This window comes from Oncorhynchus clarkii, chromosome 30, assembly GCF_045791955.1.
Source record: "Oncorhynchus clarkii lewisi isolate Uvic-CL-2024 chromosome 30, UVic_Ocla_1.0, whole genome shotgun sequence".
Lineage (NCBI taxonomy): Eukaryota > Metazoa > Chordata > Actinopteri > Salmoniformes > Salmonidae > Oncorhynchus > Oncorhynchus clarkii.
In genome coordinates this window covers 25606218-25633981 of record NC_092176.1, presented here as the reverse complement: position 1 = coordinate 25633981, position 27764 = coordinate 25606218, and the positions used below count along the sequence as shown (strand labels likewise).

Here is a 27764-nt window from a genome sequence, read left to right as displayed (position 1 = left end):
CACCGTCTATTGCCTCTCTTCCCAATCCCATCGATCCCTCAGGAGAGCTGAGAGATCTGCAGCTGATCCATGTGAGATTACAGTCAAATGAACAGAATTAGAACCCTCATTGGCTCCATTGTATTTATTTTATGATTTGTTAGCAATGTGCTAAATGAAATGAGCCAGCTAAGACACTGGCAGTGTTGGTAAATCTATGAAAAATAGTTTCCGTTAGTGATTTGTGAATTATTGTTATATCACCATTCTACAATTAGGAGGGGGTTACAGCCAGTAACCCTGGTCTCAGAGAATGATCATACAGGTGAATAAAAAGAAAACTGCAGAAATTAGGTCCAAACTTTATTCCGTACAATTTTAAATCATGAATGTTCGTTTTCATTTTTTTTGCACGCCTAAAACTCTACTTGTTTTGTATACAAGTCTAAAAAACAACAACTGCACAACACCACAACGGTCGACAGAGAAAGTCCTATTGCCGCCCAATCAAACGTGTCTTCCTTTGCTGTCAATTCATTTTACTGGGGCTGCATGTAAGCTTCTACAGTTTCTCTGTAACGGGGAAGTCTGTAGGTTTATAATTCCATGGCCATCATTGGAAAAAAAACATGTTGAGTTATTCCAAGTTCCTCTCACTGAATCAACATTATCCAACAGTGTCCATTCCATTCCAGGTGGCTCTCCATCGGGGTGCTCAGCGCCTCTTTGCATAGATTGCAGATGATCATTCCAGCCCCCTTCTGATGCCCGCCCTCCTTCCCTCCCATTGGACAGGATCGTCTGTTACCATGGTTTCCAACCGGCAAGTGGTTCAGTTTTGATTTAATTTGTTTTTCTAGAAACATTTAAAAAGCCTAATAAATTTACATTGTAATTTTGCTGCAAGGAATATCAACAAGATATTTACATGAATTTTCTTTACAGAGACCGAACAAAGACCTCATAATATATATTTGTCTGCATATCTCAAAGGCAAAGCAAATAAAACGCAACAATTATTTCATGTAATTCCGTACATTATCACTAATGAGTATTTCCATGTACCATGAGGTTATATTACTGTTGTAAGGGTAAAAAGTCCAGTCTGTACCATGGAGCATCATCTTTCATATGTCTCACAATGGACTGAGATATTGAAAATAAGAGACTAATGCACAAAATACAAATTCATAAAAATGATGTCTATACATGGAACAAGGATAGGAAATGTACAAACTCATTTTAATCAGAATATCACTTTTCGCTCAAAATCGAAAAAGGTTTTAGATTAATATATTAATATCAAATTTTATGTTGGAAACAAACGTACACATACTTTTTGATTCGTGTTCTTCTAACCAACATTCTCATCAGCCTGTCCATGTCAAATAAAATCATGGCATGTGCTTCTTCAACCTTACAAATCTTTCCTTTGTACAATCATACTGTTTCCTCGTTTACTAATGCCTTTCTCCATTGTAAAGCAGTGCATTTTGTTCTCTCTAGAAGGTTCCAAATTGGGGAGTGAGTCTTGTCATCCATGTCCTTTGTCTGTATGTAAAGCTACCGTGCCTCCACTTCTTTGGGGTTGCGGGAGGGGGAGTAATCTCGGGGGTCCTGGGTGGTGAGGGGGGTAGTCCTTCTGGGGGAGGCTGGTCTGGCGCTCCCCGCTGCCACTAGTGGAGGGGGGGCGCTAAGTGCAGCGGTGGGGGGCGTCCGGTTCAGCAGGCCATTGTGTCCAGTGGAGGGGCTGAGTCTGGGGTAGGGCATGCCGCCCAGGTGGGGCATGAAGGGGGGCATGTGTGGCAGGTGTCCCTCCATGGGGGACTGGTGCAGCTGGTGGAGCCGCGCTCGGTCCAGCTCCTCCCTCAGGTGCTGGCGCTCCCTCTCCTCTGCCTGTTGCCTCATCCTCTCGTGCTCCCGCCGTACCTCCAGCAGGTGCTCGTGGTGGGAGTAGTCGTGGGCCTCTCTCTCCCGGTAGGCCCGCTCCTGCTCGTATATGCTGGGGAAGCGCTGGGCCTGCTCCGCCCTCAGATGGAAGTCCATCCTGCGCTGCAGGTCCATGTTGCGGTAGGCCTCCCTCAGTGGGTCCCAGGGGAAGGCTTGGTGGGGCATCCGGTCCCTCCCTGCAGCAGCAGCCAGGGGGCTCACTCCCATAAATGGAGCCATGCGAGCCCGGTCCAGCACGTTGAGACTGCCCATCTGGTGCATGGCGCTCATGGAGAGGGGCAAGGAGTGGGCCATGTGCACCCCGTGCAGGGAGCCGTGGGTGGGCATTTCACTGCAGCGTGGAGAGGGGTGCGGGGGCTGCTGGGACAGAGGAGGGTGGTGGTGGTGGTGGTGGTGGTGACCAGGCTGGGGGGGTGGAGGGGGTAGAGGGGGTAGAGGCTGAGGAGGAGGAGCAGGCTGAGGGGCGGGCTCGGAGCTCACAACCACCACATCCTGGTCCTCCTTGCGCTCCTCCTTGATCTTCATGTCGTTCTTCACCTTGTGCAGCAGCAGGTCCCCCCCGGAGGAAGGACGAACCTCCTTCCTGTCCCTGTCCCCATCCTTGAGTAGCGTGGGTGGGGGGCCACCAGCCATTTTCATGCCTGTCTCAGATAGGACAGCCTTGGAGTAGGGGGAGGGCGTGCGGTGGGCTGGTTTGATGGAGTCTTCTGAGGAGCGTCTGTCTCTGTCTGTCACCTCCTTCCCTCCTCCAGGGGAGCGGCTCTCCTTTAGCTTGACCTCCCCTACTATGGCCACCTCTCGGTGGCGCTCCGGGAGCTCCTTCTCTGCCTCCCGTACCCGGTCCACGGTGCCGCTGTGGTGGCGACCCGAGTCACTGGAGTTCTGGCTGTTAGAGCGGATCAGGCTGCTGATCTGGTAGCTGGTTGGGGCCGATGCAGGGGACGAACGGTTGGAGTGACGGTTACGGTCAATTGAATCTCTGAGGGGCACAAACAAAATAAAAATATGTATTTATCAGAAGGTTAGAATGGAGTTTATTTTTTTATTTTTTTAACTTTAGTTGGAAATATATGTGTGCATTCAAATAAACACTTGAGTTACTTACAACTGATACAAATAACTCAGAGTTGTATTCATACAAACTACATACCTGTCTTTATCCTTATCCTCTTTGCTGATGGATGAATCCCTTTTCTCCCGTTCTCTCTCTCTCTCTCTCTCCCTCTCCCGTTCCCGTTCCCGTTCCCTCTCTCGTTCCCGTTCACGCTCGTGGCTGTTTGCTGAGTTGCTTCGCTCCGTGTCTGCAGACTTGGGCCACTGCGGAGGGGTGGGGAAGGAGGGTGGGGTCCGGTGGAGCCTGTTCCAGGTGTCATGGTGAGGGCTGCCGAAGCCTGGCAGGCCCCCTGGGCCCTCTTTATGGCCGAAGACACTGTTGGAGCCTTAAGGAGAGGCGACAGGGAGAAAAGAGTAAGCGAACCAAACTAAACTCCCTCCTGGACACACAACATAATATGGAGAGACTGAAGACAAGAAGAAAGAAAGAAAGAAAGAAAGACTGGCCAGGTTAATGGCTTCCCCCTCTGCACTTCTAGCTTCTTGAAACACAGACCCTACTCTGCTCTGCTCTCCCATTCACTGCTCTCTCTCAGGGCCTTTTCACTGGAAAGTGGGTGGATGGGGGGGGACTCAATTACCCTCTGGGGTGGGGGTAGTGAAAAGCCGGGGAGACCTTAGCATTCCACAGGGTGTCTATTTCACTGAAATCCATTTTGCTACAGGGCAACTGATTTGGCAGAGGAGAATGAGAGAGAGGGAGGGAGAGGGCGAGAGAGAGGGAGACAACCCTCCACAGTGGTGATGAGGGGGCTTTTAGATTAATTAATACATGAATAGCAACCTAACAGAAAGCCTGTGAGTGCTGTGTGCGTTGGCAGTGTTGCTGTCAGGTTAAAGCCAAGCTACTGGGGAGGGGGGTGGACGGAGAGACAGAGAGAGAGCTGTGCTGCCTGCCTTTTTGTTCCTCCGTGTTAGTTTTATTTTGGCATTTGATGCAGAACTAAGTGCCTTGATTTCGTCCTCCCTGGCCCACGGGGGGAGGGGCGGGGGGCTGGCGCTTACCAAGCGAGGGGTTGCCTAATCCTCCGAAGGCACTGGTTGAAAGGTTGCCGAGGCCGCCAAAGGTACTGGAGCGACTGAAAGGATCTGCAAAATGCCAAACAGGGATTAGCTGAGCCGGCTGGAGGAGCCCGACCACTCGTTCCACTCTGCTTTTCTCTTACAAGCGGAGCTGTGGGTTTTCTAGTGCTGCTATCCTGCTTCCTCTAATCCTACTGTGTGTAGCTAGCTAGCGAGGCTTGCTACCTGCTCTGGCCACACTGGATTTACTCCCACACTGTCCGTAATGGAGTGGAGCCTTTAATCTCTGACCCTGATTCTAGGGAAGCACTGCCTGATGGGAGACTGAGTATGATGGGGTCTAGGTTGGAGCTGGACTACAATCGGACAGGGGATTTGGAGGTCTCCAACAGTCAGGCACACAGCTGCTTTAATGGAGAATGTTTGTTGAGTAGGCTTTAGAGATGCTTCAGTGTTTCACACTTCCATTTGAACCTGCGCACTCTGCTACCTAGAACCATAGGGATCTTCGGCTGTATGTTCCCAGGTTAAAGGTTTCTTTGAGGGTTCTTCTTTGGGGGAAAATGTTCTACCTGGATCCAAAAATGGTTCCAGATGAAGAAACCTTTATCATTCTACGTAGCACTTTTTCTACTATGAGTGTCTTAGTTAAACCTGGTCACAGTTTACATAGAATCCAAAATGGAAAGGTATGCATACCTACCTGAATCAGGACACAACGTTATCAAGATTTCAAGATTGATTAAGAAGCCATGTTGGAAAATGCCAGAGGTTAAATCAATGATGAATGATCCTTTAATCTAGTTCTGAAAGACTTCCACTATGTGGTGAATGATCCTTTAGTCTAGTTCTGAAAGACTTCCACTCTGTGGTGAATGATCCTTTAGTCTAGTTCTGAAAGACTTCCACTCTGTGGTGAATGATCCTTTAATCTAGTTCTGAAAGACTTCCACTCTGTGGTGAATGATCCTTTAATCTAGTTCTGAAAGACTTCCACTCTGTGGTGAATGATCCTTTAATCTAGTTCTGAAAGACTTCCACTCTGTGGTGAATGATCCTTTAATCTAGTTCTGAAAGACTTCCACTATGTGGTGAATGATCCTTTAATCTAGTTCTGAAAGACTTCCACTATGTGGTGAATGATCCTTTAATCTAGTTCTGAAAGACTTCCACTCTGTGGTGAATGATCCTTTAATCTAGTTCTGAAAGACTTCCACTCTGTGGTGAATGATCCTTTAATCTAGTTCTGAAAGACTTCCACTCTGTGGTGAATGATCCTTTAATCTAGTTCTGAAAGACTTCCACTCTGTGGTGAATGATCCTTTAATCTAGTTCTGAAAGACTTCCACTATGTGGTGAATGATCCTTTAGTCTAGTTCTGAAAGACTTCCACTATGTGGTGAATGATCCTTTAGTCTAGTTCTGAAAGACTTCCACTGTGGTGAATGATCCTTTAATCTAGTTCTGAAAGACTTCCACTATGTGGTGAATGATCCTTTAATCTAGTTCTGAAAGACTTCCACTATGTGGTGAATGATCCTTTAATCTAGTTCTGAAAGACTTCCACTATGTGGTGAATGATCCTTTAATCTAGTTCTGAAAGACTTCCACTCTGTGGTGAATGATCCTTTAATCTAGTTCTGAAAGACTTCCACTATGTGGTGAATGATCCTTTAATCTAGTTCTGAAAGACTTCCACTATGTGGTGAATGATCCTTTAGTCTAGTTCTGAAAGACTTCCACTCTGTGGTGAATGCAATGCAACAGTTTGTCAATATATCAGCAAACAGCTAGAAAGTCACACTTGAATTAGTTATTTGGGCAGGAATTTAACCCAAAATCTTCGAGGAGTGTCATAATTCCTCAATGTTTCTCCCCTGTGCACCAAGTGTTTATAAACTCAAATTGGATTGACTCAAGAGCTTATCCCGTGAAATCACCTTGCTGTACTGATGCCTAACAACATATTTGATGGGAAATACAGAATAATACAAAAACCTCCATTAATCTGTCTGTGAAAGAGACGAGCAGAACTGGAAGAGGCCATAAAAAGAAGCCTCAAGGTAAAATGGGATATTTGCTGAGGCCATCTGCCTAAGTCCAAGGCAATATGAAATGTTGTGGGGTAAAAAACCTTCCCTTGAACAAAGGCTCTGGAAAATAAAGTCAGGAAATGAGAAAAACTACCTTAACAAGCCCAGAGTGGCCTTCCTTCCACATCAGTACAGGCAGGAGGGTAACTCAAGGGTATATTTTATGAATCACGGGGATAGATTTCATGAGGTCTCTCTACACAGCAATAAACTTAAACTCAGTGTGAGATATGGAGCAGGAGGACTTCACTAGCCAGAACCTCTATTTCCCTATTATAACCTTATTTTCCAAACAACAAATGTGACTGTAGTAGTATTCTCAATATGAGTGCAACAAAAGAGAGAAAGTGAAAAAGGAAAAATTGGGATGTAAAATGTGTTGCTATTTCCACTTACCTGTCAAGTGGCTGGGAGGCAGGAAGCCGCTGTGGTGGGGGGAGGGGCCATACGGGGAGGCGGCCGGATGGCCAGAACCTACGGGAGGAGAGAGCGAGAGAGAGGACAGTTGAAAAAGAAAAGGAGAGCCGTACACTCTAGGAGCTCAGATGCAATAATTTAATAACCTAATAACCAACATTCTGTCTTCATCAGGGTATAATGACAAACACTGCAGGTCACTAGTTTATATAGTGTCAAAGAACACACACAGGTGTCTGTATTCATGGCTGGGTGTGGCTTGATGTCATTGGTTAATTTACAGATATAAATAGAACACATAAAAACATGAATGGATAGCATATGATCATAGATACAATGTGGCTACATAAGCCTATAAACATTTACAATGAATAGAAAAATCACAATAATCACAAGAATGGCTTCAGATCAAAGTCTACGCTGAGACCGAAGGGAGCAAGGGTCTTTAAATGAAAGTTCCAGACAGCCTCTCGTTTAAACAATAAATAGTCGAGGTCTCTCCCTCTTCTAGAGAGGGTGATGAGTTCGATGCCGATATAACGGAAGGACGAAATCGAGTAGTTTGCTTCCAGAGAGAGTAGGCCGACGATGTTATCTCAGTGTTCCCACTCAGATAGTGGCGTCAGTAGTCATCTGTCACAACCTCTAACTAGGCATCCAAAAAGAGGACAAACCACCAAAAATACAGTGAAGGACATCTGATGTTTCATAGGGTTAACAGTGGTTGGCTGAGAAAGGCTTGATAGCAATTAGCATAATATTCAATAGTCTCACGTATGTGTGGATGTGTGTGCGCTCGTGCGTGTATATGCATTTAGGATGGGGGGAGCTTTTTTATGAACAGACGTTGACCTCTTTTACAAAACGTTTTTCACCCATATTTCATGAATGGTTCATGAACGAGCCAATTACAAGCCAATTCAGGAACAATTCTGCATAATTACAAGCTAAAGGGCATCCGCCTCCATGTTGCCTTCAAGGCAGGTTCTACAAGCCAATTATCACAAATAAGTGTGTTCCAAATGGCACCCTATTCCCTACATAGTGCACTATGAAGGGAACAGGTTGCCATTTAGGATGCACACATAGAGAAGCATCCATATTCATGGCCACATCACATGTCTAGGACAACATTTACAACAACAGCACTTCAACTAGGGCAGGTAAAGAAGAATAGAACACAGCTGAACACTAATACACCGTGTGTCATTACAGGTGTGAAGAAATGTGACAGGTAACCAGGAAGTAAACAACTGTCTATATGGATAGAGTTACACTCTTATTGGACAACAGTAGGCCTACTCAGAATTCAACCTGAAGCTCTGAAAGGTACTATGGGCTTTGGTAGATTTGGTATGGCGTCCACATCACCCGAATTGTGGGGTTGTTGGCAGTAGGGGTGGTATTCTGACTTGAGAGATGGACTTTTGTGTCTCATTCATAGATGTCAATGGGAGACAAAAATGAAGAGTTCAAATCTGAAACGATAAATCCCTAAAGACCCTGTGACATGTCCCTCTGTGCTGGGTAGAGTACCATGAGCAATGTGCTGGGTAGAGGACCATGAGCCCTGTGCTGGTTAGAGGACCATGAGCCCTGTACTGACCTGTGGAGGAGAACATCGGTCGTGCCAGGTCGTGGGTGTAGGGAAACCCAGGAAACACTCCTGGGGCAGAGGGACGACTGAACAGGTCCAGCTTTCCATTCATGTCCAGTTTGTGAGGGTCCACCTGCATCTGCTGTTAGAGAGAAGAGGTGAGAGGGGGCAGCGAGAGAGAAAGAAAGAGAGAGAGAGAGAGAGAGAGAGAACACAAGGGAGATTAAAATAAAAGGGAAAGAAAAGGTAGAGGATGAGAAAGAAAATAAAACAGAGTGGCACTGTCAGTGTTTGCAAATGTAGTAATTAACAATAATTGATGCTAGTCATTTCATAGTTCAAGGAGGGACTTGAAATCTGCTATAATCAGTGATATAATCACTGTGTGAGATCAGAGAGGAGGGACAACATACAGTACATAATGCCTCTACATGCCCAACACATACCCACTGTGTCATAACAACATCAGGGTAAGCTGATTAGGCCCACTAAACCCCATGAGGACGGGGTGCCTATGACAATGACACCATGACAGAGACAAGAGGAGTCTTCCAAACTACAACCAAAATGGCCGCTACCTAAGTAGGCATAGAAAGAGAGGAATCCTTGGGAAAATAAAACATTTGGCAGAGGATCAGGCACATCCCTCCTTCCCCTCCCTTGGCCTCCTTCTGCCTAACACACACACACACAACACACACACACAGCTCACTCACCTTCATCTTCTGCTGATGGTGGTAAATCTGCCAGGCGATCTGGACGTGCACCGCACACCACTTGCCAGGTTTCTGGAAGTTAGCAAATTACTACAGGTTAAACCCAACACCTTAATACTATGACACGGTGATGCTGTAGAATTTACTCAACGTTATGACATGTTGGTACTTGGTACTGCAGTAAATTTGACAGTGCATGGAAGACAAATGAAATCATGGCTTACTCTAACTGCTGTTCTGAAAGGATCCGATACCTGTGTTGTTGAAAGAAGAAAACATGAACCATAATCAACCCACAGCCACAATCATCTATACTTCCTTCATCTCCATTGTAAAGCATCAAGCATAGACTTGCTGTTTTTGAGGGACAGTGACAGTAGGCTACGTACCCGTGGGTCCTTCTGTAGGAGTGTGTGAGGTACTGCCCCCGAACGGGATGCTACGTCTATGGGGTTAGAGGACTAAAAGAGAGGATAGATAAAGAAGAGAGAGGAAGACAGAGGCAGAGTGTTACAACTGAAGAAGGTGGAAAAAGGGACTTTGCACAGAATGACAACACCAGCAATAGACACATTCCAAAACACTGCCTATTCTGCATTGATTCACACCAAGAGACCCCGCATAGCAAACAACTGTATGTGACGTGCACTCCTAGGAGGTCTCCAGTACAGAATCAACAAGACGGCAAATTATAGATCTCTGTCTTTGAGGTCTAGAAGAACCAGAATGCCTAGATCTTAATCAATCCCAGAGTACTAGGTGATCCCAGGTGGTTTCTAGCACCACACCCTCCACCCTCCATCTTCCAACCCCTTTCCTGATGCTCAGTGGTGCCCAGCGCTTGGCTGTAGGTGGTGAATGGAGGGATGGAGGGGGCTAACTGTACTGTACTCTAACCATCTGGAGGCAGGAAACAAAAGACCTCCATAATAGAGCCTGTAGGGAATAAAACCAGGGGATTTAGGCCAGCTTTGATTGGTGGCTTACAACAGGGTCAGAGCCTATTGGGCGCCTGCCAGGCCCTGATCGTCTCACACCACCACGCACGCACGCACACACACACACACACACACACACACACACACACACACACACACACACACACACACACACACACACACACACACACACACACGGCTGCTTATCTCCCCCTGCACTGTGCGGCGCAGCACAGTGGCTGGCGGCTCAGGCCCGCCAGCTTAAAGACAGGCCTTGTTTGCATAGTCTATTACAGGGAAAAAAGAAGCAGGAGCAGATTTGTCAGAATGGTTCACTTGAAACGCAGCTGCCTGCTGCCCTGTATACAGACTGTAAAGGAAGGCTTTGGTGGTATTCAGGTCCCTTAATTCTAGCTTCATTCTTGGGTGAGATGATGAGCAGAATGCTGAGTTGCCAGTGCGGGTGTGTTTGTGAAAAAAATGCATGTGTGTATGTGGTGTTTTTGTATTGTGTGAGTGAATGAGTGAGTGAGTGTGTGTGCATGCGTGCATGTGTACTGTGTGCAGGTGTGTTTGTGTGCGTGTGCGCAATGCACGTGTGTGTGTGTGTGTGCAGGTCTGTGGGGCTAACCTTGGGCTGGAAGGCTCCTTGCAGTGAGCTGAAGGGTCCTGAGTGTGGGAGCAGCGGGGGCATGCCTGGCATTGTGGGGGGGTAGGAGGGGAAGAACTGCATGGAGGAGAGGAGACACACAACCACTTCTTAAAACAGATTACAACAAGACGCATAGAGACAACACTCACACATACTTAAACACGTGTAGAAGAATAAATTGATATTTTCTCAAATATCTAACCACCATATTTGACAGAAAACATGCTAAAAGCATGGTGATGGAAGTTGAAAGGAAATAAATAGTTTACTTACATTTGAATGTCTAATGAATGGATTGTCCAGTTTTGGAGCGTATTTGTCAAACTGGAAAAAAAGAATGGGAAAGGAGAGTAATACGTCAGTGATGCCAAACTGACCAATAACAATAACAGGAACTCTGCATCTATGAACTAAAGACCATCCAACAAATACAAGACAATCCCATTACACCTATTCAGTGACAGAACACAGGAGAGAGGAAGTTCAGTACAACATCAGTTAGATCAAAAGCCCAGGAAGTCTGACAGCAACGAGCTTAAAGGAAACACTGAGCATTCTGGGGTCATGTTTGGTTTTGCTGCTGGCCAGCCAGACTGCAGATTGAGATTAACTTAAATCATCAGTGATATGACTAATCAAATGGACTGCCAATATTAGGGATTTTCCAATTTGTCTGCAGCACAGAAAAACAGCCATTGAGTTAGGCCTAGAGTACTATGCTTGGGCGGGGGGAGCTCTCTCTACCTTACCTAAAGGCCCCAGTGTAAAACGAGAAGATTGAGTTATGTTTCTTATTAGGTGGAACATTTGGAGACGTGAAACTAATAGGCTGTGACAGATGTAGGGTTTTACAATGATCTCTGTTATGGAAACGGAGCACACAGAGACACATACATACTATAGGGGGGTTGCCATTTTAGTGTGTGTGACGACTCAGAGAGAGCAAAATCCAGAGACATTACAATTTTCTATGCGTAACATCATATAATTGTGGGTATATGAACAGTCAGTTTTTGATAGGTGAAATTAAATTGGTTTGACTACATTTTCAAGAGAGGTCATTTTGAACATGTACAGCATGAGTCTGAAATAACTTTGAACAACTCAAATGGTTTAATATAATGAAACATTTTCCGAAGCATACTAATAGAATAATGACATTAGGATTTCAACAGAAAGATTATAGCCTCATATACAGTATCTGGTCATGAGGCCAAGCCATGGGAATCTAGTTTACATATTTGTCAGTTAGTGAGAGAGAGAGACAGAGACAGAGAGAGAATTCCCATGTATGAATGGGGACTTTGTGTGACTGCATGTAAGCCAAGACTGCTCCTCTATTTTGAAACCTGCTAATTGCAACTGACATTAACTTATTCCTATTCCATAAATAGACAAACCATTTGCAGGTACTTTTGTGAGTGTTTTTACAAACCGCCGCTGGTTTGGGTTTTCATAATAAAGGAAAAACGAGACGCACATAAATCAGTTAATTCTATGTGTGTGTGTGTGTGTGTGTGTGTGTGTCTCCCTCCTGCGACATGGGCGGGAAAGGAGGCGGTTTTCTCGCTCAACACTAGGCATAGCTCCTCTGACTGGGCCTTGGCCTCCCAGCGAAGCGGGGCCATTCAACATCCGCCACAGAAAATGTTCCCAGCGGCGGGTTTGTGTTTGTGGGCGATAATTGTTCCAAATCAAACAGACACCCTATTGAGTGGAAACACTGAGGCAGCTTCCGAGCTCATTAAACCAGTCCGCTCCCCTTCTCCCTCTGTACCCTCTCGTTTCCATCTTAAGCACGGGCCTGTTTTATGTTTTACACTGGGGGAGTAATACTCGCTAGTGGCTTTATGGCTGTCTATAAAACTCATGCTTTATAATTTACAGGGCCTGTCAGAGGTTTATTGTAAACAGCTTTGGATAATTAAGGCTCGGTATTTCATCTTTAAACAATTAATGAAATTATTTTTCCTAAGAAGACAGAGGGGAAAATAGATACTCAGTGTTTCCATTTGGCAGGGCCAGCTGCCTGATGGTGTAGAACAATAAACCAATACAGAGGATTCATCATTTCATTCATTACAGCTATTAGCCAAGGGCCGTTACATAGTTGAAATGACATGGAGTGCTCACAGTGAGCACAGCTGGACCGATCCAACTGCACACATCATGACAAACACTAAAAAACAACTACAACATTACTCCTGTCTCTCTAAACAAGCAGTAAAATGAAAGTGAAACAGCAATGTTGCTGGAGGGAGGAGAGGAGAGAAAAAAACAGCATGGGTTAAGTAACAACACAGTCTCAATAAAACAGAATACATTAACAGTCTTAAATCCCATTGTAACAACAATGCATCAGCTACAACATACAGATGTGAGTGCACAAAGCCATACAGCATTAACAAGATGAGGAAATAACTGAAGATGAAAAGAGACAAACAGAGTGCTATAAAGAATGCCTGGCTGCCATATAGAGGAATGAAGGGATCAGCTGCAGGCACAAGATAAAAACAGCAGCACACATGCTTTTTGACAGAGATTTACAATCTAAACTAAACAGTCTCCCTGACTGCTTATCAGATAGCTGTACACTGTATGTACATAAGCTAAGCCCTTTTTCCTGGCGTTTCTAACATACAGGGATCATGTTAGATTCCAGCAAAGCCCCATGCTCTAAATGGACCCTAGCCTATTAATTAGGGGTCATGACATGATAGATTATATCTATTACACTAATGCTGAAAGGGCATAAATGGGAGTCGTGTCTGAATGGATTTCTCAGATTGCTATTGCTTTCCAAATGATGGATGAATACTCCTAACTTTTCCAGGGAACATTTTTACGATTTAGAGCTGCCAATGTTTTGCCCCTGGCTGACTCGATGGCTGACTATGTCTGACTCTATGGCTGACTCGATGGCTGACTCTATGGCTGACTCTATGGCTGACTCGATGGCTGACTCGATGGCTGACTCGATGGCTGACTCGATGGCTGACTCGATGGCTGACTCTATGGCTGACTCGATGGCTGACTCTATGGCTGACTCTATGGCTGACTCTATGGCTGACTCGATGGCTGACTCGATGGCTGACTCTATGTCTGACTCTATGGCTGACTCTATGGCTGACTCTATGGCTGACTCTATGGCTGACTCTATGGCTGACTCAATGGCTGACTCGATGGCTGACTCTATGGCTGACTCTATGGCTGACTCTATGGCTGACTCGATGGCTGACTCGATGGCTGACTCGATGGCTGAATCTATGGCTGAATCGATGGCTGACTCGATGGCTGACTCGATGGCTGACTCGATGGCTGACTCGATGGCTGAATCTATGGCTGACTCGAATGCTGACTCGATGGCTGACTCGATGCTGCCTGATGACGGTTAAAAAGGCACTGAAGCTATTATACATGATCAAAACAGTCCGAATGACGTCACTCCCTTTCATCTGGAGTGAAGTCATTGAGTGTAACCACAGGCTTTGAATTTGTCATTGCGGAGCATTAGCCCCCAGTGCATGGCAGTCACGCCACACATCTGTTGGAAGGCCCTTTTGTTTCTGATGCATGGCAGGGAAATCAGAACATTCAAAAACATTTCAAACACATCCATATGAAAACAATAAAAACACTCCCTTCAATAGGTCTCCTTTGTCCCAGAGCAAAAAATGTCATGTTCATCGAGAGAATGATGGATACATTGAATCAACTGTACTGACGTACGTTGGTTTGGGCAGGCTTCCCTTGTGTTGTAAAGGAAAGGGGCATATAGTGAGCCTTTGTGCATTGTAATGCTTTTGAAGCTCAGCCCTCTATATAGGCTAATGCACATGTAAAACCCTGGCCCAAAAGCATAATGTCTATTATTATATACTGTAGTATTATATGCAGCAGGCGCCTGTGTTATGTCTGGTTTCAGCACTGAGGATGAACCACTACAAACATGTGTACTGTGGCGGGGAGATGACGGGTTAGTTGGAGTCTTATTATGGGGCTGTAGTGATGACTTGAGATGCCCCTGCCTCCTGTTCCTCAACTCTCTGTAAAAACGCACTGTTAAAGTGTCCCTGTGACAGTATGCAAAAGACCAAGAGACCCAACCAGCAGAGGGGGGAATGGATAGCAAATGTTTGGGTGGGGAAGGAGGGCAGGCTCTGGCCCTATCGGTTGGGAGGAGGGTGAGCGTTTGGCAATTGGGGTGACTAGGACGAGGAGGGGGGTTGAAGTACTATATGGGAGCTTTACTTATCCTCACATTTCTGGCTGGGGTACGCACCATGGGGGGTGCGGTGGGCGGAGGAATGATGGTGGCCGGGGGCAGACTGGGCGGGAAGGGCGTGAAGGTGTGCTGGTGGGTGTGTTGGTGCTGATGCATGTGCTGGTGTTGGTGAAACTCTCCCCTCAGGAGTGACACAGGGGCCAGCGGGGACCCCGCGGAGGACGGCCCCCGGCTCCACCCCTCTGAACTCTGAACCAGGAAGCGGTTGTTCAGCTCCTGCCGCAGGAGGTCATGCTCTGCAAGAAAGGAGAGCGAGAAAAGGGGGGAAAAGGGAAACACAAGAAAGGCACGGACGCCAGTCAGTTTTAACAACGGGTAGAAGAGAAGAAAGAATAGTCACCTGGCATTCTCTGTTTCTCCAGCTCATGCTGTGAGGGTTTTCTACGTGAGGACTCATTGGGGGTGGTAAGAGAGTTGCCTGTGACAATGTGCCAATCAGAATCCCCGAATGAGGCTGGCAATACATGATTGGTTGGTTGAATGATATCAACAGGCTGGTATCTAAAGACAAGAGAGAACCAAGAGTCACCTCAGCAGAAAACACAGCAGACTCCCTCCACTAATGCTACATATCCTAGCTACTACTATTACCTTAAATGTCTATTACCAGTGCTTGACTTGGGCAGAAGCTCACCGGAGCTGAGTACCGGCATCTCAAATGTTCTACTGCTTAAGCTCCTGCTCCTCTTATAGAATATCACTTCAAAAGTATTATGGAGTTCCTGCACCTAAATATAAACAGTACCGGCACCCAAATTGAGTACCGGCACCTATTTCAGTTCAGTCCAAGTCAAGCACTGTGTATTATAGTACAATACACACTAAAAGAGTATCAATAAAGAATAATTGACAACAATCACTTCTCTTACACAGATACAAAATCATATGAAGATACAATTCTGCTACATTTGACATATAATATTACAAGATTAACATAATAGTAGCTTCAATATGAACATCTTACGTCTTATCTAACATGCCCTTCCTCTGACTTGCCATAAAAATAACAGTTAGCTGACAGCATGCAGTGTTACGGACGAGAAAATTACCTCTGGCATTTCACTTAAAGCTATTCTTCAGCCCAGATTACTCAAATCAAATCACATTTTATTGGTCACATACACACAGTTAGAAGATGTTAATGCGAGTGTAGCAAAATGCTTGTGCTTCTATTTCTGACTATGCAGTAAAATCTAACAAGTATTCTAACAAAGTCACAACAACTACCTTACACACAAATGCACACAAATGTAAAGGGATGAATAAGAATATGTATATATAAATATATGGATGAGCGATGGCATAGGCAGATGCAGTAGATGGTGTTGAATACAGTAAACACATGAGATGAGTAATGTAGGATGTAAACATTATTAAAAGTGGCATTATTTAAAGTGACTAGTGATACCTTTATTAAGTCTGTTTATTTAAGATGCCAGAGATTTGAGTTTGTATGATGGCAGCAGCCTCTCTATGTTAGTGATGGCTGTTTAGCAGTCTGATGGCCTTGAGATAGAAGCTGTTTTTCAGTCTCTCGGTCCCAGCTTTGATGCACCTGTACTGACCTCGCCTTCTGGATGATAGCGGGGTGAACAGGCAGTGGCTCAGGTTGTTGTTGTCCTTGATGATCTTTTTGGCCTTCCTGTGACATCGGGTGCTGTAGGTGTCCTGGAGGGCAGGTAGTTTGCCCCAGGTGATGCGTTGTGCAGACCGCACTACCCTCTGGAGAGCCTTGAGGTTGAGGGCGGTGCAATTGCCGTACCAGGCGGTGATACAGCCCGACAGGATGCTCTCGATTGTGCATCTGTAAAAGTTTGTGAGTGTTTTAGATGACAAGCCAAATTTCTTCAGCCTCCTGAGGTTGAAGAGGTGCTGCTGCGCCTTCTTCACCGCGCTGTCTGTGTGGGTGGACCATTTTAGTTTGTCCGTGAAGTGTATGCCGAGGAACTTAAAACTTTCCACCTTCTCCACTACTGTCCCATCGATGTGGATGGGGGGTGCTCCCTCTGCTGTTTCCTGAAGTCCACGATCATCTCCTTTGTTTTGTTGACGTTGAGTGAGAGGTTATTTTCCTGACACCACACTCCAAGGGGACTCACCTCCTCCCTGTAGACTGTCTCGTTGTTGTTGGTAATCGTTGTTGTTGGAAGCGTGCCTGGCCACACAGTCACGGGTGAACAGGGAGTACAGGAGAGGGCTGAGAACGCACCCTTGTGGGGCCCCAGTGTTGAAGATCAGCCGGGAGGAGATGTTTTTTCCTACCTTCACCACCTGGGGGCGGCCCGTCAGAAAGTCCAGGACCCAGTTGCACAGGGCTGTGTCGAGATCCAGGGTCTCGAGCTTAATGACGAGTTTGGACTATGGTGTTAAATGCTGAGCTGTAGTCTGTAGTCAATGAACAGCATTCTTATATACGTATTCCTCTTGTCCAGATGGGATAGGGCAGTGTGCATTGCGAAGGCGATTGCATCGTCAGTGGACCTATTGGGGCAGTAAGCAAATTGGAGTGGGTCAAGGGTATCAGGTAGGGTGGAGGTGATATGGTCCTTGACTAGTCTGTCAAAGCACTTCATGATGACAGAAGTGAGTGCAATGGGGCGATAGTCATTTATTTCAGTTACCTTAGCTTTCTTGGGAACAGGAACAATGGTGGCCATCTTGAAGCATGTGGGGACAACAGACTGGGACAGGGATTGGTTGAATATGTCCGTAAACACACCAGCCAACTGGTCTGCGCATGCTCTGAGGACGCGGCTAGGAATGTCGTCTGGGCCGGCAGCCTTGCGAGGGTTAACACGTTTAAATGTTTTACTCACGTTGGCCACGGAGAAGGAGAGCCCACAGGCTTTGGTAGCGGGCTGTGTCAGTGGCACTGTATTGTCCTCAAAGCGAGCAAATACGTTTTTTAATTTGTCTGCGAGCAAGACATCGGTGTCCACAACGGGGATGGTTTTCTTTTTTCCTGCCACATACGTCTTGTGTTTGAGCCGTTGAATTGCGACTCTACTTTGTCTCTATGCTGACACTTTGCTTGTTGTTAAAAGCAGTGGTTCACACTTTCAGTTTCACGTGAATGCTGCCATCAATACGTGGTCTCTGGTTAGGGAAGGTTTTAATGGTCACAGAGGGAACGACATCTCCGATGCACTTGCTAATAAACTCGCTCACCAAGTCAGCGTATACGTCAATGTTATTCTCTGAGGCTATCCGGAACATATCCCAGTCCATGTGATCAAAGCAATCTTGAAGCGTGGAATCCAATTGGTCAGACCAGCATTGTATTGACCTGAGGCGTTTAGGTTCTGTCTATAGGCTGGGAGCAGCAAAATGGAGTCATGGTCAGATTTGCCAAAGGCAGGGCATTGTATGCATCACGAAGTTCGAGTAGCAATGATCCAGAAAGCTACCAGCTCTTGTCGCAGATTTGGTATGCTGATAGAATTTAGGAAGTAAGGTTCTTATGTTTTGCTTTGTTAAAATCCCAGCTACAATAAATGCAGCCTCAGGATGTATGGTTTCCAGTTTACATAGAGTCCAGTGAAGTTCTTTCAGCGCCGACGAGGGATCTGCTTTGGCGGGGGGGGGGGGGGGGGGGGGGGGGGGATATATACACAGCTGTGACTATAATCGTATATAATTATCTTGGAAGATAATGCGGTCGGCATTTGATTGTAAGGAATTCTAGGTCGGGTGAATAAAAGGACTTGAGTTCCTGTATGTGGCTGTGATTACACCATGAGTCGTTAATCATAAGGCATACACCCCCGCCCTTCTTCTTACCAGAGAGATGTTTGTTTCTGTCGGCGCGATGCGTGGAGAAACTGGGTGGCTGTACAGACTGACAACATATCCCGAGTGAGCCATGTTTCCGTGAAACAGAGAATGTTACAATCTCTGATGTATCTCTGGAAGGCAACTCGTGCCCTAACTTCGTCCACCTTGTTATCTAGAGATTGGACATTGGCGAGTAATATGCCCGGAAGCGGTGGATGGTGTGCTCGCCTACTGAGTCTGACCAGTAGGCCGCTCCGTATGCCTTTCCTGCGGCGACTGCGTTGTTTTGGGTCGGCCTCTGGGATAAGATCCCATGTACAGAGTGGAGGTCCGAAGAAAGGATTCCCTTCGGGAAAAACGTATTCGTGGCCATAATGATGGTAAGTTGACATCGCTTTTATATCCAATAGTTCTTCCCAGCTGTATGTAATAACACTTGAGATTTTCAGGGTTAACAAATAAGAAATCATTAATAAAAAAACAAATAACTGCATAGTTTTCTAAAGACCTGAATCGAGACGTCCATCTCTGTCGGCGCCATCTTGCATGCAAGAACTAACAAAGGAGATCCATGTTTTTTGCCAAATAAAACCAGAGCACAAATGAGAAATTGCTACCATTGATAAAAAGTTGTACTTGGAGTAATATGGAGGGGCATCAACATTTTTAAAATGCCTTTATCATTTGTAATGGGATAATACATTAGAGTCGTATATATCCATTATTCCCTCCTTTACTGCATGTGCAATTGTAATAAATTGCTTCACTTACCAGATCATAAAATTATAATTGAATGGTTACAGGTAGTGTTGGAGAGTAATAAACTATGTAGTTCAACTAAACTCAGCAAAAAAAGAAACGTCCCTTTTTCAGGACCCTGTCTTTCAAAGATAATTCATAAAAATCCAAATAACTTCACAGATCTTCATTGCAAAGGGTTTAAACACAGTTTCCCATGCTTGTTCAATGAATCATAAACAATTAATAAACATGCACCTGTGGAACGGTCGTTAAGACACTAACAGCTTACAGACCGTAGGCAATTAAGGTCACAGTTATGAAGGACACTAAAGAGGCCTTTCTACTGACTCTGAAAAACACCAAAGTAAAGATGCCCAGGGTCCCTGCTCATCTGTGTGAACGTGCCTTAAGCATGCTGCAAGGAGGCATGAGGACTGCAGATGTGGCCAGGGCAATACATTTCAATGTCTGTACTGTGAGACGCCTAAGACAGCGCTACATGGAGACAGGACGGACAGCTGATCGTCCTCGCAGTGGCAGACCATGTGTAACAACACCTGCACAGGATCGGTACATCCGAACATCACACCTGCGGGAACAGGTACAGGATGGCAACAACAACTGCCGAGTTACACCAGGAACGCACAATCTATTGCTCAGACTGTCCTCAATAGGCTGAGAGGCTGGACTGAGGGCTTGTAGTCCTGTTATATGGCAAGTCCTCACCAGACATCACCGGCAACAACATTGCCTATGGGCACAAACCCACCGTCGCTGGACCAGACAGGACTAGCAAAAAGTGCTCTGCACTGATAAGTCGCGGTTTTGTCTCACCAGGAGTGATGGTCGGATTCATGTTTATTGTCGAAGGAATGATCGTTACACCGAGGGCTGTACTCTCGAGCGGGATCGATTTGGAGGTGGAGGGTCCGTCATGGTCTGGGGTGTTGTGTCACAGCATCATCAAACTGAGCTTGTTGTCATTGCTGGCAATCTCAATGCTGTGCGTTACAGGGAAGACATCCACCTCCCTCATGTGGTACCCTTCCTGCAGGCTCATCCTGACATGACCCTCCAGCATGACAATGCCACCAGCCATACTGCTCGTTCTGTACGTGATTTCCTGCAAGGCAGAAATGTCAGTGTTCTGCCATGGCCAGCGAAAAGCCCGGATCTCAATCCCATTGAGCACTTCTGGGACCTGTCGGATCGGAGGATGAGGGCTAGGGCCATTCCCCCCAGAAATATCCGGGAACTTGCAGGTGCCTTGGTGGAAGAGTGGGGTAACATCTCACAGCAAGAACTGGCAAATCTGGTGCAGTCCATGAGGAGGAAATGCACTGCAGTACTTAATGCAGCTGGAGGCAACACCAGATACTGACTGTTACTTTTGATTTTGACCCCCCCCTTTGTTCAGGGACACATTATTCCATTTATTTTAGTCACATGTCACATGAACTTGTTCAGTTTATGTCTCAGTTGTTGAATCCTGTTATACAAATATTTACACAGTAAGTTTGCTGAAAATAAATACAGTTGACAGTGAGAGGACGTTTATTTTTTTGCTGAGTTTAGTAATTTAATGACATTTTGCTGTAGCTTGGAGGTAGATTAACTAAATTCCAATCTTGGTAGTGTTTTCACTAGTTAATTACGTTTTACCATGTACAGTAGTGGTGTAGTTAACTACTGAACTACACACTACTTTTTTGCCAAAATAAAATATAGGTGGGTGAAGTAGGCAAGAAATGTGTTTCTTTTTCAGCATCAGACCTGCCTAATTCTCACTTGAAACATAGTTTTTTGTTTAATAGGCTAAATGACACATTCTGTTAACATCTGACTCCAGAGTGATCTGTTCTTGCAATTTGTAGTCTATGACATTTCAGATTTAGATATGATAATTTTCCACTAAGTAGTTTGTGGGTGTGGTGAACAAATATTTCAACATCACTTTAGTTAAGTAAACTATAGTTTTCTTAAGGGTAGCTTTAGTGTAGCTCAACATATTCCATTGAGAAGTAATTGGTTGCTTGGTAAACTATATTTTCAAAGTAGCTTCCCCAACACTGGTTTCAGGTCAATGTAACCTGGCATGTTAACATCTACTTAATATCACATAATTAACTTTTATTCCCTCTGTACTTGGATGCTTTTATTGTACAGTTGGGTTTACATTTCTGCAACAATTGACTTTAAAATCACATTAGATTGGTACTCTGGCTGAATTGCTACTTAATGTTACAGAATAGCCCTTTGTTCTCAAATGTCCCATTAGATCATTACCATGACCTATTATTACCTCTACTACTTGCTATTTTTTACTCTTACATTTATTATATTGATTAATGTTCTGCTTTGTTGAGGGAGCTAGCACATAAGCATTTTGCTTCACCTTTTATACCTGCTGTAAACTGTGTATGTGACAAATAAAATGTGATTTGATTTATTATTCATTTATCAAGAGAACAGGTCACAAAAAACTATAGAGCAGAGAAGTCTAAGAAAACGTAGTAGTACTACAAGGAGAATACACACATAGCTGAACGTGTCCAGTTTCTACACTCTCGCTGCCAAGACAGGCAGACGGACTAGCCTTGCTACCAGAGATGTAAGGAGGGCAATCTTACCAGGGTAGGGGGTGCCAGCAGGGTGCCCAGGGACCACAAGACTGTTAGTGGGTAAGGTCGGAGGTGGCGGCAGTGTGGCGGGGGTTGCGAACATGGCCGGATGGCGATGGGCCGGGCTTCGCAGGGAGGAATAGTGTGAGGTAGAGAGGTTGGCTATAGACAGAGGCAGGGCCGGGGTGGAGGAGGGGAGGCTGCTCAGGTGGTGTGGTGAGGGGGGCAGGTGGTGGTGTTTGGGGAGGCCTGCGCTGCTGCCGCTGTGACTATAGAGAAGACAGAAAGAAAGAAAGACCAATGAGTTATATACAGTTGAAGTCGGAAGTTTACATACACCTTAGCCAAATACATTTAAACTCAGTTTTTCACAATTCCTGACATTTAATCCTACTAAAAACAATCTTAGGTCAGTTTATTTTAAGAATGTGAAATGTCAGAATAATAGTAGAGAGAATATTTTTTTTCTGCGTTTATTTCTTTCATCACATTCCCAGTGGTCCAGAAGTTGACATACACTCAATTAGTATTCTGTAGCATTGCCTTTAAAATTGTTTAACTTCACAAGGGTAGGGGGCACTATTTTCACCTCCGGATGAAAAGCGTGCCCAAAGTAAACTGCCTGCTACTCAGGCCCAGAAGCTAGGATATGCATATAATGTGTAGATTTGGATAGAAAACACTGTTAAAATAATGTCTGTGAGAATAATGGAACTGATTTGGCAGGTGAAAACCTGAGAAAAATCCATCCAGGAAGTGGGATTTTTTTAAATGTTTGTAGTTTTCTATTACAGTATCCATTGACTTAGGACTCAAATTGCACTTCCAATGGCTTCCACTAGATGTCAACAGTCGTTAGAAATTGTTTCAGGCTTTTATTCTGAAAAATGAGAGAGTAAGACCACTCTGAATGAGTGGACCCTACAGTGTCCCAGAGGTTTTTCATGCGCACGACTCAGAGAGCGCCTTTCTTGTTTACCTTTTATATTGACAACGTTATTGTCCGGTTGAAATATTATCGAATTTTTATAATATTTCTGTTTTTGAATTTGGCGCTCTGAAATTTCACTGGATGTTGGCCAGGTGGGACGCTAGGTCAGGGCTTTGTCATGGCCACTCCAATACCTTGACTTTGTTGTCCTTAAGCCTTTTTGCCACAACTTTGGAAGTATGCTTGGGGTCATTGTCCATTTGAAAGACCCATTCGCAACCAAGCTTTAACTTCCTGACTGATGTCATGAGATGATGCTTCAATATATCCACGTAATTTTCCTCCCCCATGATGTCATCTATTTTGTGAAGTGCACCAGGCCCTCCTGCAGCAAAGCACCCCCACAACATGATGCTGCCACCCCAGTGCTTCACGGGTTGGGATGGTGTTCTTCGGTTTGCAAGCCTCCCCCTTTTTACTCTAAACATAACGATGGTCATTATGGCCAAAACAGTTTATTTTTGTTTCATCAGTCCAGAGGACATTTCTCCTAAAGTACGATCTTTGTCCCCACGTGCAGTTAGTTGCAAACCGTAGTCTGGCTTTTTTATGGTGATTTTGGAGCAGTGGCTTCTTCCTTGCTGAGTGGCCTTTCAGGTTATATCGATATAGGACTCGTTTTACTGTGGATATAGATACTTTTGTACCTGTTTCCTCCAGCATTTTCACAAGGTCCTTTTCTGTTGTTCTGTGATTGATTTGCACTTTTCTCACCAAAGTACATTCATCTCTAGGAGACAGAACGCGTCTCTTTCCTGAGCGGTAACGGCTGCGTGGTCCCATGGTGTTTATACTTGCATATGAACGTGGTACCTTCAGGCGTTTGGAAATTGCTCCCAAGACTTGGAGGTCTTGGCTGAGTTCTTTTGATTTTCCCATGTTGTCAAGCAGAGGCACTAAGTCTTAAGGTAGGCCTTGAAATACCTCCAATTGACTCAAATGATGTCAATTAGCATATCAGAAGCTTCTAAAGCCATTACATAATTTTAGGTTTAAAGGCACAGTCAACTAAGTGTATGTAAACTTCTGACCCACTGGAATTGTGATACAGTGAATTATAAGTAAAATAATCTGTCTGTAAACAATTGTTGAAAAATTACTTGTGTCATGCACAAAGTAGATGTCCTAACCGACTTGCCAAAACAATAGTTTGTTAAACTTCTTAGGGCTAAGTGCCTTTTTTCTCCACTTCCTGTCTGAATGACATGCCCAAAGTAAATTGCCTGTAGCTCAGGCCCTGAAGCCAGGATATGCATATAATTAGTACCATTGGAAAGAAAGTTTGTAGAAATGTTAAAATAATGTAGGAGAATATAACACAACAGATATGGTAGGAGAAAATCCAAAGAAAAACCAACCAGAATTTTTTGGGGGGGACCATCCTCTTAGAAATTTAAGAGAAAGGTCATATTGAAAATGAGCTCCCTGGATGCAATTCCTATGGATGCAATTCGTGTTTGGGTGCGCTATGAAGACATTATGCACCTGCTAAAATCGGTTTCCTATTGAACATACTTCTTTCCGTAAGAAATATTATAATTTGACTACATTTTAGGGTATCTGAGGAGTAAATAGAAATGTATTTTGACTTGTTGAAACAAAGTTTAGGGGTAGATTTTCGTTTTGGGATATAAAGAAGGATTTTATATAACACAATGACACTACATGCTATAGCTTGGACCCTTTGGATGACAAATCGGAGGGAGATTTTCAAATAGTAAGTTAATATTTAATCGTTATTTGTGAATGTATGAAACCTGTGCTGGTGGAAAAATATTTTGATGTTGGGGGCTGTCCTCAGAAAATCGCATGGCATCTTTTCGCTTTAATAGCTACTGTAAATCGGACAGTGGAGTTAGATTAACAATAATTTAAGCTTTCAACCGATATAAGACACTTATATGTACATAAATGTTTAAAATCCATATTATTTATGATTATTTATTGGAATTTCGCTCCCTCCAGTTTCACCCGAAGTTGGGACCCCTAGTCCTAAGAATTAACAATACATTTGTGGAGTGGTTGAAAAACGAGTTTTAATGAGTCCAACCTAAGTGTATGTAAACTTCTGACTTCAACTGTAGATTCTGGTTCAGTGAATTTGAGTGGGTTTATTACATGACTGGAAGCTGTGTATGAATTCTGAGAATGTATGTGTATATGTGATGTGCTGATCTGAAATTCCATTTTGAGTACACAAGATAACGACTAATGTTTTAGCTTTGAATAATTCAGCCTGTTTTGAGGATGAAATTGGGTCATTAGACGATGTCACCTAGGTCATATTTTCGAACATTAGATAGCACATTGTAGCCAAACTACTTTGGAGCTATCCTGTTATCCTTTGCTAGATACGTGACAGATCAGTGCAGGTGGAATCAACACGCTATCTGACGTAAGTCAATGAGGTATTGTATCATATCAGCAAGGTATAAAGTATAAGAAGACTGCTAGGCATAACTAAACAGAACCAGATCATGTAAGAGAGCTAGGCAGAACTAAACAGACCCAGATCATGAAAGGGAGCTAGGCAGAACTAAACAGACCCAGATCATGAAAGGGAGCCAGGCATAACTAAACAGAACCAGATCATGTAAAAGAGCTAGGCAGAACTAAACAGACTCAGATCATGTAAGAGAGCTAGGCAGAACTAAACAGACCCAGATCATGAAAGGGAGCTAGGCATAACTAAACAGACCCAGATCATGTAAGAGAGCTAGGCATAACTAAACAGACCCAGATCATGTAAGAGAGCTAGGCATAACTAAACAGACCCAGAGCATACGGATAAGATGTGGTCCTACTGTACCTGATGTCGTGCAGGCTGTTGTACTGCAGTGGGTGATGCTGGTGATGTTGGTGGCTGATGAGAGGCCTGGCGTGGTGTTGGTGCTGGGGGAGAGGGAGCGAGACAGGGACCCGGTGCTCCTGGAGAGGGTGGGGCTGGGCCCTCAGCAGGGGAGGGGTGGGGATGGGCAGCGCCCGGTCTGACTCTCTCTTGATGAGGAGGGGGGGCGGGGAGGAGAGCCGCACCCTTGGGGGGTGGGGCTGAGGGGGGGCTGCCGCGGTGGCAGAGGGGGCAGGGGAGCCCGTAGGCGGGGAGGCCGGGGTGGGGCTGGACACACGCGGAGTGAAGGACACCTCGTTACTCTGCTCCTGGCTACGCTGGAGCCCTGATACTTTGGCCGAGCTGACAGCCTTGGACTCTGGATTCTCATTCGTCGTCACACCTGCAGAGGCAAAGAGACAAGGAATGTTAAGGGAGGATGTAGATATACCATTGCCTGGTGTACTGAAAAATCTGGGAGAAGTGTCTGTCTAACTGTTATTGAGAACCATGTGTGCAGAAGAAAAATAAAAACTAATACACTACATTACCAAAAGTATGTGGACACCTGCTCGTCGAACATCTAATTTCAAAATCATGGGCATTAATATGGAGTTGCTTCCCCCTTTGCTGCTATAACAGCCTCCACTCTTCTGGGAAGGCTTTCCACTAGGTGCCCTTTGCTGCTATAACAGCCTCCACTCTTCTGGGAAGGCTTTCCACTAGGTGTTGGAACATTGCTGAGGGGACTTGCTTCCATTCAGTCACAAGAACATTATAGAGGTTGGACACAGAGCCTGGCTCGCAGTCGGCGTTCCAATTAATCCCAAAGGTGTTTGAAGGGTCAGGCCTCTGTGCAGGCCAGTCAAGTTCTTCCACACCGATCTCAACAAACCATTTCTGTATGGACCTCGCTTTGTGCATGGGGGCATTGCCATGCTGAAACAGGAAAATGCCTTCCCTAAACTGTTGCCACAAAGTTAGGAGCACAGAGTCATCTAGAATGTAATTGTATGCTGTAGCATTAAGATTTCCCTTCACTGGAACTAAGGGGACAAGCCAGATCCCATGAAAAACAGCCCCAGACCATTATTCCTCCTCCACCAAACTTTACAGTTGGCACTATACATTGGGGCAGGTACTGTTCTACTGGCATCCGCCAAACCCAGATTCATCCATTGGACTGCCAGATGGGGAAGCGTGATTCATCACTCCAGAGAAAGCATTTCCACTGCTCCAGAGTCCAATGGCGGCGAGCTTAACACCACTCCAGCCGAAGCGTGGCATGGTGATCTTAGGCTTGTGTACGGCTGCTTTAAGCTCCCGACAAACAGTTTTTGTGCTGACGTTGCTTCCAGAGACAGTTTGGAACACGGTAGTGAGAACAGATGACCGAGGATAGATGATTTTTATGCGCTACATGCTTCAGCACTCGGCGGTCCCGTTCTTGGAGTTTGTGTGGCCTACCACTTTGCTGCTGAGCCGTTGTTGCTCCTAGACATTTCCACTTCACAATAACAGCACTTACAGTTGACCGGGGCAGCTCTAGTAGGGCAGAAATTTGACGAACTGACTTGTTGGAAAGGTCACTGAGCTCTTCAGTAAGGCCATTCTACTGCCAATGTTTGTCAATGGAGATTGCATGGCTGTGTGCTTGATTTTATACACCTGTCAGCAACGGGTGTGGCTGAAATAGACGAATCCACTAATTTGAAGGGGTGTCCACATACTTTTGTATATATAGTGTATCTGCCTGCCTCCCCTGTCCCCTCCCCTCTCTCCCTCACCGTACTGCCTCTACACGTCTCCTACCCAAGGATCCCTTTTTCTTTCCCTCCCTAGGTTTTATGAAGTGTTTAATCAGGTCATTTTCATGCTTGACTATAATCAGATGATCCAATTTCTGCGAGCGATCCAGTCAGTATGAATAAATCACACCTAATTAAAGTTAAATGCCACTACTATTCAGGGCTTTGCTGAGCACACAATCTGGCATGAAATAATTATGTTTCAATTGTGCTGTGAAAAGAGATCACGGCCCCTTATC

The 27764-nt window shown here is 45.0% G+C and overlaps 1 protein-coding gene across 5 annotated transcripts in view; it reads right to left on the bottom strand.

Moving 5' to 3' along the window:
- Positions 1–329: 329 nt before the first annotated feature.
- LOC139389743 (autism susceptibility gene 2 protein-like) overlaps positions 330–27764 on the bottom strand; it is a 452500-nt gene continuing 425065 nt past the window's right edge. For 2 of the 5 annotated variants that reach the window (XM_071136670.1, XM_071136669.1), the window contains 12 exons: positions 25700–26120; positions 21909–22168; positions 15104–15264; positions 10752–10802; positions 10458–10553; positions 9278–9349; positions 9113–9142; positions 8889–8960; positions 8182–8314; positions 6555–6632; positions 3080–3368; positions 330–2908 (listed from right to left, as the gene is read on the bottom strand). In XM_071136670.1, the coding sequence (XP_070992771.1) occupies positions 1543–2908; positions 3080–3368; positions 6555–6632; positions 8182–8314; positions 8889–8960; positions 9113–9142; positions 9278–9349; positions 10458–10553; positions 10752–10802; positions 15104–15264; positions 21909–22168; positions 25700–26120 (3029 nt within the window). In that variant the 3' untranslated portion in view covers positions 330–1542. Of the gene's footprint in view, positions 2909–3079; positions 3369–4047; positions 4132–6554; positions 6633–8181; positions 8315–8888; positions 8961–9112; positions 9143–9277; positions 9350–10457; positions 10554–10751; positions 10803–14739; positions 15000–15103; positions 15265–21908; positions 22169–25699; positions 26121–27764 lie in introns of all 5 variants that reach the window. The other 3 variants (XM_071136666.1, XM_071136667.1, XM_071136668.1) reach the window with 3 other exon arrangements.